At 33.2% G+C, this 20,375-nt stretch overlaps 1 protein-coding gene across 1 annotated transcript in view; it reads right to left on the bottom strand.

Annotated features, from left to right (window-relative positions):
• Positions 1-18,613, bottom strand: part of LOC145259788 (ethanolamine-phosphate cytidylyltransferase-like) — a 90,845-nt gene extending 72,232 nt beyond the window's left edge. Inside the window, exon 1 of the mRNA XM_080117552.1 lies at positions 18,285-18,613. Within this exon, the coding sequence (XP_079973678.1) occupies positions 18,285-18,334 (50 nt within the window). The 5' untranslated portion in view covers positions 18,335-18,613. The remainder of the gene's footprint in view (positions 1-18,284) is intronic.
• Positions 18,614-20,375: the final 1,762 nt, after the last annotated feature.

Here is a 20,375-nt window from a genome sequence, read left to right as displayed (position 1 = left end):
ATGAAGGTAAATCAAAAGTTTCCACCCTTAATTTTAATAAGATAAGAATTTAAAAAAAAAAAAAAAATCAGATTCTCAATGGCTTCGTTTCTTTATTCTTCTGCAGTATTATGCGAGTTTCTCTTGGCTTGAACAAAGACATTAAAAAACGAAAAATAAAATGTCCGGACACATTTTACAGTTTTCCAAAAAAGTAAGAAAGAAAAACAAAAAACAAACTAGGTAAACTCTTCATATATGGCAGTGTTAGGTGCTTGTGGTTAGGGGATATTAAACACGCATGTAATATTTGAGGGGAAAAAAAAAGCTCAGAGTTACTTAAAAATACAAGAAATATTTATTGTACATAAATTAAGTCGAAAGCAAGAAAACATTTTAACAAAGAAAAACAAAACAATTTCCTGTTTTCCAGCTGACTACAATATGGTTGTCTTCAAGTCTAACGTAAACAAGTTTTTGATGAGCCGTTCAATGTAAGTTTACAAATTTACCGAATTTCCACCACTAACGATTATTATATTTCTTCTGTACACTCTTTAACCCTTATCCTCGAGTGGCCTCTTGGCCTTGATAAGTGGTGATGCCTATGTAAAAAAAAAAAAAAAATTTTTTTAATATGCTTTCTTTTGTATTGGTGTTTCATCCCAATCAAAGCACAGGGCTACTTACTTGTGAGGGGACCAGATTTGCAGGGATACTAATAATGGAGTTGGGTAGAGATATCTGTTCACATTGCACTTGAATTTCTGTCAGTACAATACAGGAAAGCAGAGGCCTGGGAGGAAATTCCAAAGTGTAGCAATCCGGGGGGGGGGGAGCTATTCAAGTAGAAGGCTTTTATAGCATTTAGGAATCTCTACAGTATAGGGTGGGAGTTTGCTGCTTGTCGGGTTTGTCAGGGATATTGTTGTCGAGAGGCTACTAATGACGAGTTTGTCAAAGCACTTGCTATTGAAGCACTTGCTATTGAAGCACTTGAAAAACAGGCACAAGGATGACATGTTTCGGTGATGGGACAGAGGTTGGAGTTTAGTTGATGGTTCAGGACCTAATAGGTTGGCGACTCTTTTTTGAACCCTGTCGACAAATAAAAAGCAAATCGAAAAGCCCCCCCCCCCCAACAAAGCAAATCGAAAATTTCCTTTATTTACAAAAAAAGCCAGTAAGAAAGTGCCCTTACAAAAAAATAAAGGTAAATGTGCAGTTTAGCATTGTACAAGAATTCTCACACCTGCCAGTATCCTATAATAGCAGGGAGATCAGACGTTGCCCAGGATTGAATGAGGGTCGACGAATGCGACACACTTTCAATAGTTTTATTGTCATCAAAATTGGTAAAATTGCCCATTTCTCAATGAAATTGATTGTCTGCTCTAGTTGGGGACCCATCATTCTTATGTTCCTCCGCAGTGACTTAGTCCACAATAGACTGCAGTCTAAATTGCACAGTAGAGGACCGTCTATTGATTTTATAAAATTATTTTATATAATGGTTGGAATTAAAGTTTTAAATGCAAAAGTCAAGTATCATGGTTCTATTGTACTTCAAACAGAAACATTCATTTCAAACGGACCTCTGTTTTATCAAAGAATCAACTATTGATTTTATACGCCTGGGCCCTGCTGCTTGTGTGCCGATAAAACTTCTCAAATACATTTGCAATGTTAGACTGTATAAGGGTGTTAACTTTGGTCAAAATTGGATTGTTTTTTTTTCTTTAATCAGATTTTTTTTTATTACCAATTTTTGTTACTTATTAGGGTATTCCGATACAAAACCTATCTAAGAACACTCCCAGACCCAAAGTACATTGTGAAATTTCAAAGAAAAAAAAAAAAAGAAAAAGCGGTCCATAGGGAACAAAACAAACATACACACAGTGCTTTTTATATATATGTTGGTATCTCTACAAAGCCACCATTCGCCATGCATGGAATTCGTACATCAACCACCAACCTCTCACATTTCAAAAAAGAGATTCTAACAAGTTCTTCATTGCTTACTAAGTACCAACTCCTGTCTCATGTCCGCAATGTTGCATCACTGCCTGTTTTAAAAGTAATTCTATGCAATGTGACCAAACGAACTTGTCACACTGGTGCACTCTCCTGACCAATCCGACAATGAGAAAAATCTCACTGCTTCTCTGGATGGAGCTGGCCCAACCACTCCAGAGTGAATGTCGAAACAAGTACAAATAAGTAACAGCAGATACACAGTAGCACCCCAAGTCCCTAAGTTTCGGCTGGGCACTAGCCCCAGCCCTCAGCTAAGTGTAGTATCTGTTCCGGCAGATACTGCAATCAAAGACCATATGTGGGGGAAACCCTCCATATAAGACCATTGCCCCTGTGGCAATCAGTTATTGGTCAATGTAGGGGAAACCCTTCATACCAATTGTCACTATCCAGCTCCCCTACTCCCCGGGGAGCTGGCCCTCATTTCCCCAATCTCTCCACATTAAAAACGGCCTTGGGCCTAATTTTCTCATTAGGAAAGCAAATAAATGCACACCCTAAGTCTCAGTGGCAATATGCCTTGTTCAGGGGTTGATCATCAGTAAGAGAAAGAGAGAGAGAAAGAGTGTATGTTGTATTTATTTTTCATTAATGATGTACAGTGTTTCCACAGTTCTTAAAATTGGATCAAGGATTATGCTTGACTGTAACCTAGGTCACAGCCTGACCCAAAAGTGAGTAGTTGAGAGTCAGCGGTCACCTATTTTTGCAAGAGTTGGAAGTTAATTAGTTTTTAACTTGTTTTTTTTTTTGTTTTTTTTTTTAAAGCTAGCTCATCTCTGAAGTGGATTTTAAGCTAACTAATCTCTGAAGTGGATTCTTAAAAAGAAAAAAAAAGGAAGTTAACTAAATCACAAATATATTGGGGAAAAAAATTCTTATATGCTAGAAACTATGGACAGAAAAAAAAAATACTTTAAAATGTTTAAAATAAATTTTAAATAAATCTTAATTAGATTTCGAAATTAGTTTATCTGACAAAATTAAAGTTTTCAAATTTCCCAGAGAAAAAGAAAAAAAAATATTCATTGGCATTGCCATTAGTCTGACATGTTTGCATTTGACCTGTGGGAAATTTGAATGTGATTTTTGAAGTCAAAACTAATTTCTAACTAGATTTCATGTTTACAGACTAATGTATTTTTTTTTCTTTTATGAGGATTGGACATCCTACCATTTGGTAGATGTTTATCCACTGTTTCAGAGACTCCGCCGAGAGATCTTTTTAGGATTCTATGTGTTTTTTCTTTTGGGGAAGGGTTAGTCATCCTACCATTTGGTTTTGCTTTGTTGTTGTTGTTTTAGTTTGGGATGGGGCATCCATCCACTATTTCATAGATTCCATTCAAGTGATCTTGTTAGGATTTTATAATGTACCCCATCCCACTCCCAATTATCTTATCTTCTTGTTTTTACTGGAGATTAAGCATTCTATGGACGTATGACATTTACCTGCCAGTTTAGAGACTAAATTCGAGAAATTTTTTTATTATTCTATAATGTAATGTTGACAAATTTTTTATTATTCTATAATGTAATGTCGACAAATTTTTTATTATTCTATAATGTAATATCGACAAATTTTTTATTATTCTATAATGTAATGTCGACAAATTTTTTATTATTCTATAATGTAATGTTGAGAAATTTTTATTATTCTATAATCTAATGTTGACAAATTTTTTATTATTCCATAATGTAATGTTGACAAATTTTTTATTATTCTATAATGTAATGTTGACAAATTTTTTATTATTCTATAATGTAATGTTGACAAATTTTTTATTATTCTATAATCTAATGTTGACAAATTTTTTATTATTCTATAATCTAATGTTGACAAATTTTGTATTATTCTATAATCTAATGTTGAAAATTTTTTATTATTCTATAATCTAATGTTGACAAATTTTTTATTATTCTATAATCTAATGTTGACAAATTTTTTATTATTCTATAATCTAATGTTGACAATTTTTTTATTATTCTATAATGTAATGTTGACAAATTTTTTATTATTCTATAATGTAATGTTGACAAATTTTTTATTATTCTATAATGTAATGTCGACAAATTTTTTATTATTCTATAATCTAATGTCGACAAATTTTTTATTATTCTATAATGTAATGTTGACAAATTTTTTATTATTCTATAATCTAATGTTGACAAATTTTTTATTATTCTATAATCTAATGTTGACAAATTTTTTATTATTCTATAATCTAATGTTGACAAATTTTTTATTATTCTATAATCTAATGTTGACAAATTTTTTATTATTCTATAATGTAATGTTGACAAATTTTTTATTATTCTATAATGTAATGTTGAGAAATTTTTATTATTCTATAATCTAATGTTGACAAATTTTTTATTATTCCATAATGTAATGTTGACAATTTTTTTATTATTCTATAATGTAATGTTGACAAATTTTTTATTATTCTATAATGTAATGTTGACAAATTTTTTATTATTCTATAATCTAATGTTGACAAATTTTTTATTATTCTATAATCTAATGTTGACAAATTTTGTATTATTCTATAATCTAATGTTGAAAATTTTTTATTATTCTATAATCTAATGTTGACAAATTTTTTATTATTCTATAATCTAATGTTGACAAATTTTTTATTATTCTATAATCTAATGTTGACAAATTTTTTATTATTCTATAATCTAATGTTGACAAATTTTTTATTATTCTATAATCTAATGTTGACAAATTTTTTATTATTCTATAATCTAATGTTGAAAATTTTTTTATTATTCTATAATCTAATGTTGACAAATTTTTTATTATTCTATAATCTAATGTCGACAAATTTTTTATTATTCTATAATGTAATGTCGACAAATTTTTTATTATTCTATAATCTAATGTCGACAAATTTTTTATTATTCTATAATGTAATGTTGACAAATTTTTTATTATTCTATAATCTAATGTTGACAAATTTTTTATTATTCTATAATCTAATGTTGACAAATTTTTTATTATTCTATAATCTAATGTTGACAAATTTTTTATTATTCTATAATCTAATGTTGACAAATTTTTTATTATTCTATAATGTAATGTTGACAAATTTTTTATTATTCTATAATCTAATGTTGACAAATTTTTTATTATTCTATAATCTAATGTTGACAAATTTTTTATTATTCTATAATCTAATGTTGACAAATTTTTTATTATTCTATAATGTAATGTTGACAAATTTTTTATTATTCTATAATCTAATGTTGACAAATTTTTTATTATTCTATAATCTAATGTTGACAAATTTTTTATTATTCTATAATCTAATGTTGACAAATTTTTTATTATTCTATAATCTAATGTTGACAAATTTTTTATTATTCTATAATGTAATGTTGAGATCTTCCTATGATTCCAGTTTCTTTTCATGTTGTACATAAGACCTTGCTATTTACTTATCTTCTCCATCTTGGATCCACTTTACCCATCATTATTAGGGACACTAACTTCTAAGGTTGTTTCTTTCTCCTCATTGTCCCATACCACCATGACAAGTTTAATAGCTCCTTTTTCTAGCAGCTGAAGTGAAGTATTATGGTCCATGTGTGCTCTCTAAACAAAAAATATGCAGTTTTTGTGGGAAGGGGAGCCACTGTTCTAGAAAAGAACTGTTTGAAAGCAATGTGATCACCATAAAAAGATTTTGTCTTTTCATAAACATTCATACCTAGAAAGGGTCATAAGTAAAGGGAGTGAGTAAGATGAGGACGTGGGGGGATGGTAAATGGGTTTGTAGGAAACGTGGAAGGGGGAGAACAGTAGTGTTTATAAATTGAGGGTTGGGGGGTTGGCTAAGGAGGGGTAACTCAAGATGTGCTAGATGACCAGAGGTCAAGAAAGTTGGTGACAATGGGTTAATTTCTTCAAAAGCCTTTTTGGGAATTTGGAAGCCCCCCCCCCACACACACACCTACATTGAATTCCTATTTACAATGCCTCCCCAAGGACAGCAGGATCATATATTAGGTACATAATAGAGAATTGGCTCTGTAATAATAAATAGGAAATCTGCCTGGATCAAAATATGTTTAAGCACATTATATATATATTTTATCAAGGCCCGGAAGCCACTCGGGAATAAGGGTTATTGCGTGCACAGTACGTTAGTATTGGAGATTTGATAAAGTGTCTTACTTAAGGGGGCGGTTCATCAGGAATTTGTTTGTGTTGAAAAACAATAAGAATGGAAAATGAAGTCACAAAAACTATATATTGGTGAATATAGAATGGTCCATTTATTTCATAAAGGTATACAAAGACGTTGCATACCCATTATGTTACCTAGCATCTTCTCTACTCTTCTGATGAGAAGCGTTAGGCTTCGAAATGCCTTGGTATAAAGAGTCCCCTCTATCCCCCAACTAAATGTTTTGATACCTTTATGAAATAAATGAACCATTCTATATTCACCAATATATCATTTTTGTGGCTTTATTTTCCATTCTTATTGTTTTTTTTATATAAGCTCCAATGAAATTTGTTGAGCTTTGTATTATCCCGATAAGTCTCTTCTTATAGAATTGCATTTACTCTCTATTCTAACTCTCTAAGCTGTGTGTGTGTGTGTGTGTGTGTGGTTGGTTCTACACAAAGCCTTCACCACTATAAAGAAATTATCTGTGTGGATTTCCCAGCAACTGATTTGTGATGGAAGCTCATACATGACAGTCCATCCAATAAATTATATATATATATATATATATATATATATATATATATATATATATATATATATCACACACACACTTCAGAATGAAATGCAATAAATATACTGGTATGCAAATCCAGTGATTATCGGTCTTACAAAATATTATTGGATGTAATATTTTATATAAGACAATCCCAGCTAAATAAAATTGCTCAAATTTCCCTCATTCTATATAGCTAAAATTATTAAAAAACTTTTGATTTTAATTCTCTATGTTTATTATCTTTAACAAATTAGGTGCAAACCATTTATAATATTTGCTAATATTTTTTCCTCTGAGGAGATGAATAAACATCGAAAACTCATGGGTTAAGGAAAATATATTTATTAAAATGTATTCTTTGTTTTGCATACAATAAAATTCTATATTTGAAATTTAACAGTTTCAAATCATAAAATTAAAATTCCTAAATTATGAGATACACACACATATATATATATATATTATATATATATATATATATATATATATATATACTAGCAAAAGTACACGTCATTGACTGGGTTCAAAAACAGCCTACAGAAAATGGACTCTGATTTATGAAAGTATGATAGGTTATGAAAAGGAACAGTTGTAAAGATATAGCTTCGAATTTGGGGGTATCAAAACCAAAGCAAAATATGATGAAAGTAAAAATAAAATAGATAAACCCCATAATTTATTATACCATATCTGTTCACACTGAAACACTTATCACAATATTTTGTGGATCTATATTAAAAAAACCTTGTGAAACTTTGTGACATACTTCCATTCTATGGAGGTCAGGCGTTAACGAACAGCCCATAATTTTATTATACCATATTTCTTCAAACTGAAATATAATTATCAAAGTATACTTACGCAGATAGATATGAAAAGTCTTTATTAAAGTTTGTGTCTATTTCCATTCTATGGCGGCCAGGCGCGAACACAGACTCCACAATTTTACTATATCATCCCTATTTAAGTTAAAACATAAATATCAAAGTATTCTTATATACATCTATATCAAAAACACTTGTAAACATTTTTTTTTTAATTTTTTATTTCCATACTTTGTGGACCAGGCACGAACGCAGACCCCACAATTTTAATGAACCACCGTTCTGCCAGATCAAACATACCCATTCATGTGTCTCGATACATCTTCTATCATTATATGTAATCAGTTTTTTAAAATAGTCAACCATATAGGAGCCTATTCGTGACCAGACACACACACAGACATTCAGCTTTATATTATATAGATATATAGATAGATATAGATAGATAGATATAGATAGATAGATAGATATAGATAGATATAGATAGATAGATATAGATAGATAGATAGATATAGATAGATAGATATAGATAGATAGATATAGATAGATATAGATAGATAGATAGATATAGATAGATATAGATAGATATAGATAGATAGATAGATATAGATAGATAGATATAGATAGATAGATAGATATAGATAGATAGATATAGATAGATAGATATAGATAGATAGATAGATATAGATAGATAGATAGATATAGATAGATAGATATAGATAGATAGATATAGATAGATAGATATAGATAGATAGATATAGATAGATAGATATAGATAGATAGATATAGATAGATAGATATAGATAGATAGATATAGATAGATAGATATAGATAGATAGATAGACACACACACACACACACACACACACACACACACACACACACACACACTACTCCTACACATACTGTCAAGTCTACTATAAGGAAGGGGAGTCCTATCTACCTCAGTAAAAATGGAAGAAAGAAGGGAGTTGAGCGAGATGACCAGGGGTTAAGAGGATTAAAGAAGTCTACCTGTCAATGGTCAATGAATTCATTTCTTTGAGTTTTATAAAGAGCCGGAGAGAAAGGGGGCTGTATTCATAAAAAGAAATTCAAAGCCTTATTTTCTATTTATTTTTTACTCATTCATCTCGAACAAGACATATTGTCACTCGTATGTAAGAGGGACACTATCTAGGGAGTTGAGCAGTAAGATGTCTGTTCACATTACACATAAATTTCTGCATGTTAGTAGTCAGAGAAGCAGGAAACGGTGAGGAAATTCAAAAGTCTATCAGCCCAGGAGCAAGAAACTATTAGAGTAAAAGGCTTTCTAGCATCTAGGGACCTCAGTGAAGAGGTGAGATTTTGCTGCTTGTCATATTAGTTGAGAGGAAGAGAAGTATGTCTGTCAAGGGATGCTAGGAGTTCATCAAAACATATTCCATCAAAATACTTGTAAAAACAGGCACAAGGATGCAACATTGCAGCGATAAGACAGGGGTTGGAGCTTAGTTATTAGTCTATTTTTATTTTTTATTTTTTTTAATGGAAATTGTTCCAGACAAGGTATAAAACCATTTGATGTACAGAGCTAATAAAAAAAATGGCTAATGAAAAGTGTTAGATGGATAGAATTTGATTAAAAAAACATCAACTCTTTCTCCTTTGTCAGATAGAAACATCGCTCGTGGAATATGAGAACTAAAGGACAATATAAGTGAAGCAAGAGTTACGATTATGAAAAAGGGTTGATAGACTGTGCTCATCCATGAATCAATGTAATCTAATGCAATCCCTCCTCCCCCTCACATAATATTTTCCTCTAGAATTGGCTGTAATTTAGAATAATCCTATCCATTGTTTGATAATATATTTGGATTGTAGACAAAAGCTGCTTCCATTAGCAAACTAAAATATTTGATGTGGATGTTAGAAACAGACTTAGATCTGATGACCTCAGAGGAAGATTAAATCTGGATAGTATAGAACAGGAGACTTTGTTGGTTTGGTCACATTGAACAAACAAATGAAAGTTGTTGGATTAGTATATGTAAAACAGAGTAATAGGTTCAATTAAAAAATGAAGACCAAAAAAATAAATAAATAAACATGCAAGGAAGTGATAACGACGGACACGAGAGAAAACGGGATAAATAAACACCTAGCAAAGTCGAAAAGTCCATTTCTAGAACTAGAAGCCATCCAATGCATGCACTAAACATAATGATGATTCTTGAATTGTAAGCCACGTTTGGTTTCAGAAGAGTTTCCGATGGTTAGATATTCTATGCAAATCCTGGAGAAGACGAATTCTCAGTAGACAGCTGTTCTGTACAGGTTCCGAACTTTATAATTTTGCAGCCAAAGAGCAAACGATTCTTCTCGTGTTGACACGAAAAAAAAAATGTGCAAGCTTACTAAAAAGGTTTAATTTTTATGGAGCAATTCTGGTTTCTGATTGGTTGATAGCAGAACGTGAATTAATTTGATTCGTCAGTTTCTAGCAGCAGTGTTTATAAGTGAGGGACAATACCCTATGAGTAAAAAATATTGCAACAGTAATGATGACTCCCATTGCAGAAAGGTTAGACATGATGTCAGTTTAACAAAGAAAATGGGGGTTCTTCTTCAATCTCCACCCCTGAGGGAGTTTTCCAGAAAGTCACTGAAAATAGGCTAGATTGAATCTATCGGTATTCACTGGCAATTTGCAAATTAACAAATTAAAATGTTTGCGTTTCTGAATTTTTGAGATGAGGATTGGTTATTTTTATTATTGGGATTCTTTGGACTATTGTTCTCACCCTGAGTGTCATTTTCACAACGTTTCAGTCCATGCAGCCCCGAACTTCTTCAGATGTAACTTGTCGAACTCTGGAATGTTTCTGTTGAATTCAGAAATTTGAATGAAATTTCAAACAGAACCCTTCATTTACTTCACGGGGGTAGCATGCTCTTGTTCCATCAAGGACCCGAGGCACAGTGGAGCAAATCAATTGTAAAAGGGATATTCTCCTGAAAGTTAAAGATTCAATTCTCAGTGTGGGCATCTGAAAAATAGGACTGCATTATTTAGGACTTCTATCCAGTTATTGTTGACTGGATGAAAGCATGCTACCCGCATCAAGTAAACAAGGGTTCCATTTGAAATTCTGTCCACATTCTCGAGTTCAAGAAGATACACCTGAAGAAAGTCGGAGGTTACATCAAATAAAACGTAATGAAAATGACACTCAAAATGATTACAGTAGTATGAAGAATCCAAATAATAAAATGTTTGTTGTGGAGGTTAGAAACAGATTTAGATCTGATGACCTCAGAGGAAGATTAAATCTGGACAGTATAATCTGATGTACACAGAACAGATTTGGTTAGTATGGTCACATTGAACAAATGGATGAGAGTTCTTGGGTTAGTAGATGTAAAACAGTTGAAGTAACACTTCCAAAGGTGGAGGGAATTCTTGGGATGATGGTGTGGTGATTGAATCACGAAGTGATCCATACAAACGCTAAAATGTAAATAACTATGATTGCATTAACTCTTTCCTTCTCTGCTTAACATAAAGGTGTCAAAGCAAAGTATTTTCAGCCAATTGGAATCTCACCAAGCTCCAGAAACTAACACCTACATGTGAAAGTAATAAGCCATGGAAATTCGTATAAAGTGAGGAGACAAAACAGCCAAAACCATCAGACATCACTAGTCGCACAAAAACCCCCAAAGTACTCAACATCCCACCCCGGCCTTTGAGTCAGGTGGCGAGGCGAAAGAAGACCATGTCTCTCATATCCAGGCTTTATCAGCTTTGGTATCTACACACACACTAAAAGAGTGAAGGTAATGCACACACACACACGATTCCATGCTGCCAAATATTAACACAATGTACATTCACATAATGAACATTTATTAACATTAAAATAATTTTTATATTTTTTATACGGACATGTTTTTTTATAAACTTTATTATTTATTTCATTACAACTATTTCATCAGGTGGTTAACCGCGATGGGATAGAACCTGTGGCGCAGTGGATAGAGGTGTTGGGTCTCTACAGTTTCAGATCGTTTTTCATCCATTAAACTATTTTAGATTGCACTCGTTAGAATTATTTCAAGGTTTCATTTTATTATGCATGCATGTTCCACACGTATCGTTCAATAAAGTTAAAATGTTTTTAGAGTTTTGTTGAACAATAAATTTCCTTGTAAATTTAAATTTACAGTCTTGATTCCTTATGATAAGCTCTATTTCTTATTGAGTTTGTATTGAGCTTTTTTATTTGGTTAGGATTGATATATAAGTATTATATTTATATTAGTTTTAAGTTTACACTTACTTTTATCGGGTTAACTTTGCATTCCTATTGCCTGAATATATATATCATGCATGTCTAGACGCTTAATTTTAAGAAAAAAAAAACAAAAAAACTCCCAAACTTTTCTTTTCTTCCTTTTCTTTTTCTCTTCTTGCTATTTTTTATATTACGTTTTCATTTTTCATTAAATGACTGGCGTCGAGTAAGACCAGAAGTATACTGTCACCCGACCAATGTATTTCGAGATTGAAACAGTAAATTTATTGCAGTGACTGATGATAATTTTGTTTACCTAAATTGAATAAAATAATATTCTTTTTTTATTGAGCACTATCAACAACCTCGTTAACATTCTATGGTTTTACTTTTGGATAATTCTAACCTGAAATATGTGTATGCGTGCATTTTCTTACTTTGCTAAAAATATTTCTGATATTTAATTCAAACTACAACAATGTATGGTACAAGGCTGAGTAGTGTCAGAAAATGAGCTCTTCCCAAGCATTCTGATTGGGTACTGACTGAGAATGTCAATACTTTCTTATATGCGATTCCTCAAGTGATCAACAATAAACTCCTCTCCTAAAGGGAGGAAACAATGTTTGGGACAGAGGGCAGGGCCAGACTATACGATATTCTGACAAAAAAAAAAGGGTCTGATGGTTTAGGACAGGGGTCACCAAAAGTTTTGGACAGTGGCATACTGCTGACTTTTTAGGGCTACGCAGGCCAAAATTAAAAAATAAATTGACCAAGAAACAATGAAAGAATAAATACAAAACACAGTTAACGGACAGTTTGTTTCCAAAGTTTAAATCTTTGCAGAATTTTCTGTTTAAAAATTAACATTCGAAAACCTTTCAGTTTATCATTATTTGTTTGTATTAAATTTAGAAGCATGAAATGATTTTTTTTTTACAGAGGAATCACCACTTATCAAGGCCCAGAGTCCACTCGAGGATAAGGGTTAAAGAGTGTACAATGGTCAAAAAGACAATATCATAGTGATCGTTAGAAGTGTAAATTTGGTAAAATTGGATTACTTAAGAAGAATAGCTCATCAAGAACTTGTTTACATTGGACTTGAAGACAGCCATATTGTAGTCAGCTGGAAAGCAGGAAAACGCATTTCTGACAATCATATGGAAGGAGGAATGGGTGCGTCACAAATGTACTATTGCAGTGGTTTATTAGCTTTATTTAGTAAACTCCGGCTTTTGTTCAAAAGGGGAAACTTGTCTCGGATGCATTGCTCAGGTGCAGAAGACTAGTGAAAAGGAGAGCCGGCAGCAAAGAGTCAAGATGAAAAAGACACTGTGTACCCGTATTTAATGCGGTTTTACGAATTAGTTTCCCTTTTTTGTGAAACTGGTGCTCCAAAACCTCAATCTTTTTTTTTTTTTTTGCAGACTGTTATCCTCATCTTCATAGCTGTTGTTGTTGTTTCACAACGTTTCAGCCAACTATTCTTCTGGCCTCAGGGGGTTAACTGCGACGGGGTAAGAATGCCGAGTTTCTTAACTGCATCCTCAGTAATTACTGCCTTCCATAGTTGTTGTCGTCTCACCACGTTTTGGTCAACTAATCCTCTGTCCGGCTTTGATTAGGGTTGAAACCGTTATTCTTCATATAATGCTCACCTGAAACTATAGAGACTCAACACCTCTATCCACTGCGCCACAGGTTCTGAAGGATACAGTTAAGAGACTCAACATTCTTATCCTATTGCAGTTAACCAACTGACAAAGGCCAGAGGAATAGTTAGCTGAAACGTCCTGAAACAACAACAATAAAGATGAGGATAACAGTTCGCAAATAAATAAATACAAATTACTCCTCTCAAAGGATCCCAATAATAATAATAATAATAATAATAAAAAAATAATAATAATGATAATAAAAATAATATCTCCATTCTTTTACTCTTTTTTCTGAACAAAAAGAAAAATTACATTATTTTCGAACATTTTAATTTTTTTTTCAAATTTTAGTGAATATTTTTACGTTTTCCATAAGTGTTCCACATACCAGATTAAAGACTTTAGTGGGCCGGATCTGGCCTGCGGGCTGTAGTTTGGAGACCTCATCCTTTTAATCATTTTTATGAACCGTCACACTATTTTCACATATCCATTTTAAAAGGTTTTCCTGAATATTTCTTACGTTTTCCATTCTGCAATGCCACATTAAACACCTTGACTGTCAAGATCTGGCCCACAGGCCATTGGAGACCGATGGTTTAAGACATAACCGAGGTTGCCAAAATGGTATTTATTAAGTGTAGCTCTGCAGGTATGAAAACAACCCACGAAAAATTCAAATGATTTCAATTCTTTCATATGACGAAGGCATATACAAAAATGGAATTCGTGATTCCCTTTCGATTATTCGATAATCAGTTTAAAGATTATAAAATAACTTTCGAATTTCGAACACTCACGAAGTAAATACGGCGCCGGCCATATTTTTCATATGTATTAATAATAATAATAATTAATTATTCAAGCCATTAATTTGTTTAATATTCACGAATTATTCAATATTGCTCGCGTATTTGTAAGAAATGAGTATTAAGAGAATACGAGTCTTAGTATTGATGGAGAATCCTGAATCAGTTCCGGAAATGGCTGAAGCAGTATACTGGTTACAAAACACCCTCACCTTCTCATGTTAAGAATGGGTTTCTAAGTCATAACGTTATTATTTTAGCTAGGTACCTTCTCTGCCCAAGTAGTACCAACATGATCTATTTGATTAATTTACGTGATATTTGGAATATGGCATCTTTCCGTGACGGATACGTACATCATAAAATTTAAAGATTTTTCTGACTTTTTTTTTTTTTTAATAGATTTTATTCGAAATAAGCCCCACTATTTGAAAACCCACCCTTTTTTCTCCTTATCCTTTTTTTTTGGGGGGGGGGGTACCATGTTAACCTTGTCAGCATACCCGCAAACGTATGAAAGTTGACATGTCGAATGTGGCGATGAGTTGGACGTAATGTAAAAATGTATCGAATTTAAAACGGATCGAAATTTAAATTTCTGTTCCATTTTTAAAACAACCGTAAAACAGCGCATACTCCGCAAGTTTTACTTTTTTTTTTTTTTTTTTCGCGGTATTCAAATTGTAAGTGATTCGGGATTCTCCGTCAGTACTCTGAACTGACCGGCTCCATAAGAACTGGCGGTAAATTTTTACGACGTGCCACAGCGTATTTACTCCTCATGTTAAGAACGGCTTTCGGAATAAACACACACAACCTCGAAAGCCGTTCTTAACATGGGAAGGTTGGTGGGGGAGGGGGTATTCCAAAAGCCGTTCTTTGGGGGTGTTTATACTACGATGGATGGGGCAGGTCGTAAAAAATATCGAACTGACACCCTCTGGGTTCCCTGTATTTATTCGTAGTGAAAACGATTGGTCGGTCACTAACGTGATTTGGAAGTTTTGGAGCTGTCGATTAGAAAGTGATTTTTGGAGTCAAGGATTTATGATTCACGCATCTCAACCAGAGGGGAAAAATATCGACCACGCCCATAAATAAAACACATTTACTGTCACTAAACCTGGCATATAAGTAAATAAATCAATACGTTTTTAAATCAAGAAAAAAAAAAAAAAAAACAAAAAAAACAAACAAAAAAAAAACAGTTTTACTAATTTATTTTTGGGTGTAGTTTTTGAGCACATCATGAAGTTTCTTCGAATAGATCTTGGAATTTAAAATTAAATATACTCTGTGTGTGCGTGAGTGTTAGTGTGTGTATGATTATATAAACAGTGTGTTCGTGTTTTTGGCAATTCGGGATCTTAACTCATTGTTTTAAGGGAGGTAACTATTTTAGTAAGGATTGTAAGAAAATTTTTTTTTCAATTACTTTGTAACATTAACAAAAAATATATAAGATGCGACGATATTGCATATTTTCTTAAAACAATTTCTTTCTTTCAACAATGAGTTAAGATTCCGAATTGTCGCATTTTTCTAAGAAAAGCGTCGTCATATCTGTTGCTGCTGTTACACTTTTCACTATTCTGTCCTCGGCCAGTGAATAAAAAGTCTTTCGTGACTAAGGCAATTTTAATTTTTCTCCCAATCCAGAGTGCCCCCCCCCACTGTTGGGGGAACTGGATTCTCCCCCCACCCCCGCATAAAAACCGGATCCGGTGTCTAACTTCTGGCGTATTTAAATTATTTATCGGTTCTCTTTGAGGCAACAGAGGCGCGTTCGAAAGTAAAAATTGTGTTATCCTTTGATTTAAGAAGCACGATCGACAGCTTTAAAATGACTTTAGAATTTCGATCATGAAGTAATTTATTTACGCGACTCCTCACGAGGGTAGAGCAAAGACACAAAGTTCGGTGCTTATTCGGATTGGCACTTATGGCGGCGGCAATTAAAAGTAAAGAAAATACGGAAGTACAGAATATTGGTTACAAAATAATAAACACCCTCACCTTCTCCATGTTAAAAATGGGTTTCTAAATCATAACATTATTATTTTAGCTGGGTATCTTCTCTGCCCAAGTAGTACCAAAACGATCTATTTGATTAATTTACGTAATATTTGGAATATGGAATCTTTCCGTGACGGCAACGTACATCATAAAATTTAAAGATTTTTCTGTCTTTTTTTTAAATAGATTTTATTCGAAATAAGCACCATCATTTTATACAGAATCGGTAATAATATTAATTATTTAGTATTATTATTTGATTGTTGTTTGTTTGTTATTGTTTTTCTTTTTTATTATCAATTCGGTTCTTTAGTACGACCGAGACGCGTTCCGTTCGAAAATAAAATTCCTCCCTTTGGTTTCCGTCACGGTGAAAATGCGCTGGTTGACAACCGGAAGAAGACTTACCTTTAAAAATTTGAGATTAATTGTTAGGTTAAAAAAAAAAAAAAAAAAAAAAAAAAAAAACAACCTTTCCCACCCCATGTTAAATAATAGGTTTATAAATAACTAAGCTAAAAACACTAAACAGAATACGTTCGATAACCCAACTTCTTAAAAAGTTGTCATCCAGCGTACTTTTACCAGGATCACAATTGACAGTTTAAAGACTTCAAATTATTTTCAATTGTTGTTTTGTGGAAATCACTCCAGACAAGGCATGGATTCACTTGATGTAAATAAAATGCAATACTACTTCAAGGTTAAAATCTGGCTAAAAATAAAGGTATTTTTTAACAAGAGTACCCGTCCCAGCGTTGTATAAACACCCTTGCCTGACCTCCCCATGTTAAGAACAGCTTTCGGAATAAACACTCAACCTTGAAAGCTGTTCTTAATATGGGAGATTGGGGGGGGGTTATGCCACGTTGGATATTCTCGTAAAAAATTTTTTAAAAGTGTTAGTTCGGACGATTTTTGATTCTGAAAACAGTAATTCAATTCATTCCCCATTGCCAGAAAAATCGATAATGGAACGCGAGGATTAAAGAATAAAATAAGGGAAGCGGGAGTTACGAAAGTCGCGAAATAGATCGGTTTAGCGTGTTGTTGTTGTACACTGATTTGTAAACCTCTGAACGTGATTTTGAAGCCTTAAAATACCGAGTAGATCGAGGTAGATAGAATTCAAGTTCTAAAACGGAAAAAGGTCAAGTATTACGGTTCATTCGTGTTCACAAATGAAATGGAAATATTAATGTTAGACCACGCCCCTGTTGTATGAAAGCCTAAAATATTTTAAGGGTATTGTTGTCACAGGTCAATAAACTCCTTGTAAGTAAATTATGTTTGTTTTTTTATTATTATTTATTTATTTATTCTAATCTCACCCCCCCCACCCCAAAATATGGATTTGGGGTCTTAATGTAGAATTAAACTTATTTTCAAAACAAAAACATAGAAAAAATCTTTAAAAAAATAAAATAAAAATAAATATCTTTACCAGTCACGGAACGAATATGTAATATTGCAAAAAAATAAAATAAAATAAAAAAATTAATGAAAATCAAATTTTATGGCTAAGACAACACATTTTGATCCGCCCTGTTTTATAAATAAGGGGGAGAAACTCAATTCGAACTATCAAGATCAAAACCAGCCATATAATGGATACAATTTACTATTACAATCGTTAAAAAAAACTTTTTTTCTTTGTATAGAAAAAAGAAACTACTCGATAAATTTACCTGACTTTTGGAATAAGACACCTTCATTCCGTGGCAGGTACGTACATCATAAAGATCTTTCTGCAATTTAATTTTTAAAAGAGGAGGGTGTTTAATTCTAAATAAGCACCCGGATTTTGTGTACAAAAATTAGATTTTTTTAGCGAGATTAAATTTATTAATTAGCATAAGAAAATATTCAATAGTAGACGGTAAGAAGCGACCATACTTTAAATGCAAGCTATATATAGGTTTTACTTACCAGCCATCCACCCAGACTTGGGTTGATTTTTGGTCATCTTTTTTGGACATGTTGTTTGAGAAAGGACGTCCTTTTGTAAAATTCCTATGTTTCCAGGGATGTTTTTTTTTTTTTTAAACAACACAAGTCGAAAAATTCGATGTGTTTAGAAAAATATTTCTAAAATAAAATGTAAATCAAGATTTTTTTTTTTTCAAACACGTTTTAACTTTTTACGTCTCTCTCACTCTCTCTGTTTCCTTCCTCTCTCGCCCTAAGTCGTTGAGTGTCAAAATATTTGATGATCAGTGAAAAAGAAAGAAAGTGGAAATAAATTGACGCAACCTTTCACCTTTCACCTTTTACCTTACATTCGATTACCTCCCTTTCCCGTATTCAACACCATTAAGACCAACATGACTTATCTCCCTTTGCCACTTTACAACACATACACATACACATTTAATATCTGAAATACACACGCACACATGCACACACACACAGAGGCTTAATTTTACTTTGACACGTCGAGCCTAGAAGTTAATCAATGTTGAGCATGGCCAATATCAGATTGGTGACCATTAGAAAATACCTGATGTTTTATGCAGGATGACGGTGTTGTCTCCCTGCCCCCACCATCAAATTAACGTAGTCTAAATCAGATTGCAAAATGACGTCTTCTTCACATGTAACCCGTTGGATCATCCCTTGAGCTTAAGTTAAATTGTTTCAATAAAGAAAAAATTGATTTGAAGAGTCGATTAAATATTAAATTAATGAAAAGACAAATCTCTCCCTCCCGCTTCTCTCTCTCTCTCTCTCTCTCTCTCTCTCCTGTTTAGCTACGAATTAAACCATACTGACTTTGATATATATATATATATATATATATATATATATATATATATATATATATATATATATATATATCCTAAGATTTCCTTATCGAGGGTTCCGTCGCTCAATATAGTACTCCCAAGATATACAAAGTCATCAACGGTGCCCAGTTTCGTTCCATTTACACAGATGACCGATTCCTCGTAGCGGCTGTTTGGAGCTGGGGTGAACATTACCTTGGTTTTCTCCAGGCTAATTGTGAGGCCAAAGGAAGTGCACGCCCTGGAGAAGCGGTCCATGATGCCCTGCATATCTTCTGCCGTGTGTGCGACGAAGTCTACATCGTCAGCATACAGCAGCTCCCTGACAAGTGAGTGAAATGTTTTCGATCTGGCCCTGAAACGAGTAAGGTTGAATAACTTGCCCGTTGTCCGAAATCGAAAGAGCACTCCCGTTTCACAGTTTCTAAATGCGAATGCAAGTGTTGTTGCGAAATAGATTGAGAACAAGGTTGGAGCTAGAATATCTCCCTGTTTAACCCTGTTGTTGATGGCAATGCCCTCTGAAACTGTGCCGTTTAGCTGGAGACGCGCTTTCATGTTTTCATGCAGTTGTCTGATCATATTTACGAAACCAGGTGGACATCCCTGTTTCCCCAATATTATCCACAGGGCAGTTCGGTTTACAGTGTCGAAGGCTTTTTTCAGATCTACAAATACCTGGTATAGAGCTAGCCTTTGTTCTTTGCATTTTTCCTGTATCTGACGGACTTAGAAGATCATGTCCATTGTGCCACGCCCGGGTCTGAACCCACTTTGGGCTTTGGGCAGTACTGAGGGGCAAATATATTCATTTAGTCTGTTTAGTAGGAGTCTGGCAAATACCTTACCGACTACCTCCAACAGACTTATACCCCTGTAGTTCCCACATAGGACTTTAGTAATCTCGAAAAACGAGTGTGGGCAGACAGAGCCCTGACCTTCAAAACAAAGATAAAGGTATACGAGACTTGTGTACTACCTGTCCTCCTATATGCCTCGGAAAACATGGACGACATATCGCTGTCATATCAAGGCTCTGGAAAGATTCCACCAGACATGCCTACGCAGGATATTTAATGTCACCAAACAAGCTCTCTTGTCTGATGAAGAGGTGCTCAAGAAGGCAAGCACATTCAGCATAGAGGCTCGAGTCTTTCGAAACCAGACTCGATGGGCGGGTCACGTAGTGAGAATGGAGGATTATAGGATACCTAAGCAATTGTTCTATGGGGAG

This window comes from Euprymna scolopes, chromosome 35 (genome assembly GCF_053919585.1).
Source record: "Euprymna scolopes isolate OS-2025 chromosome 35, ASM5391958v1, whole genome shotgun sequence".
NCBI classification, from domain to species: Eukaryota; Metazoa; Mollusca; class Cephalopoda; order Sepiida; family Sepiolidae; genus Euprymna; species Euprymna scolopes.
The sequence above is the reverse complement of the archived record's forward strand: the minus strand, read 5'-3'. Positions and strand labels throughout refer to the sequence as shown.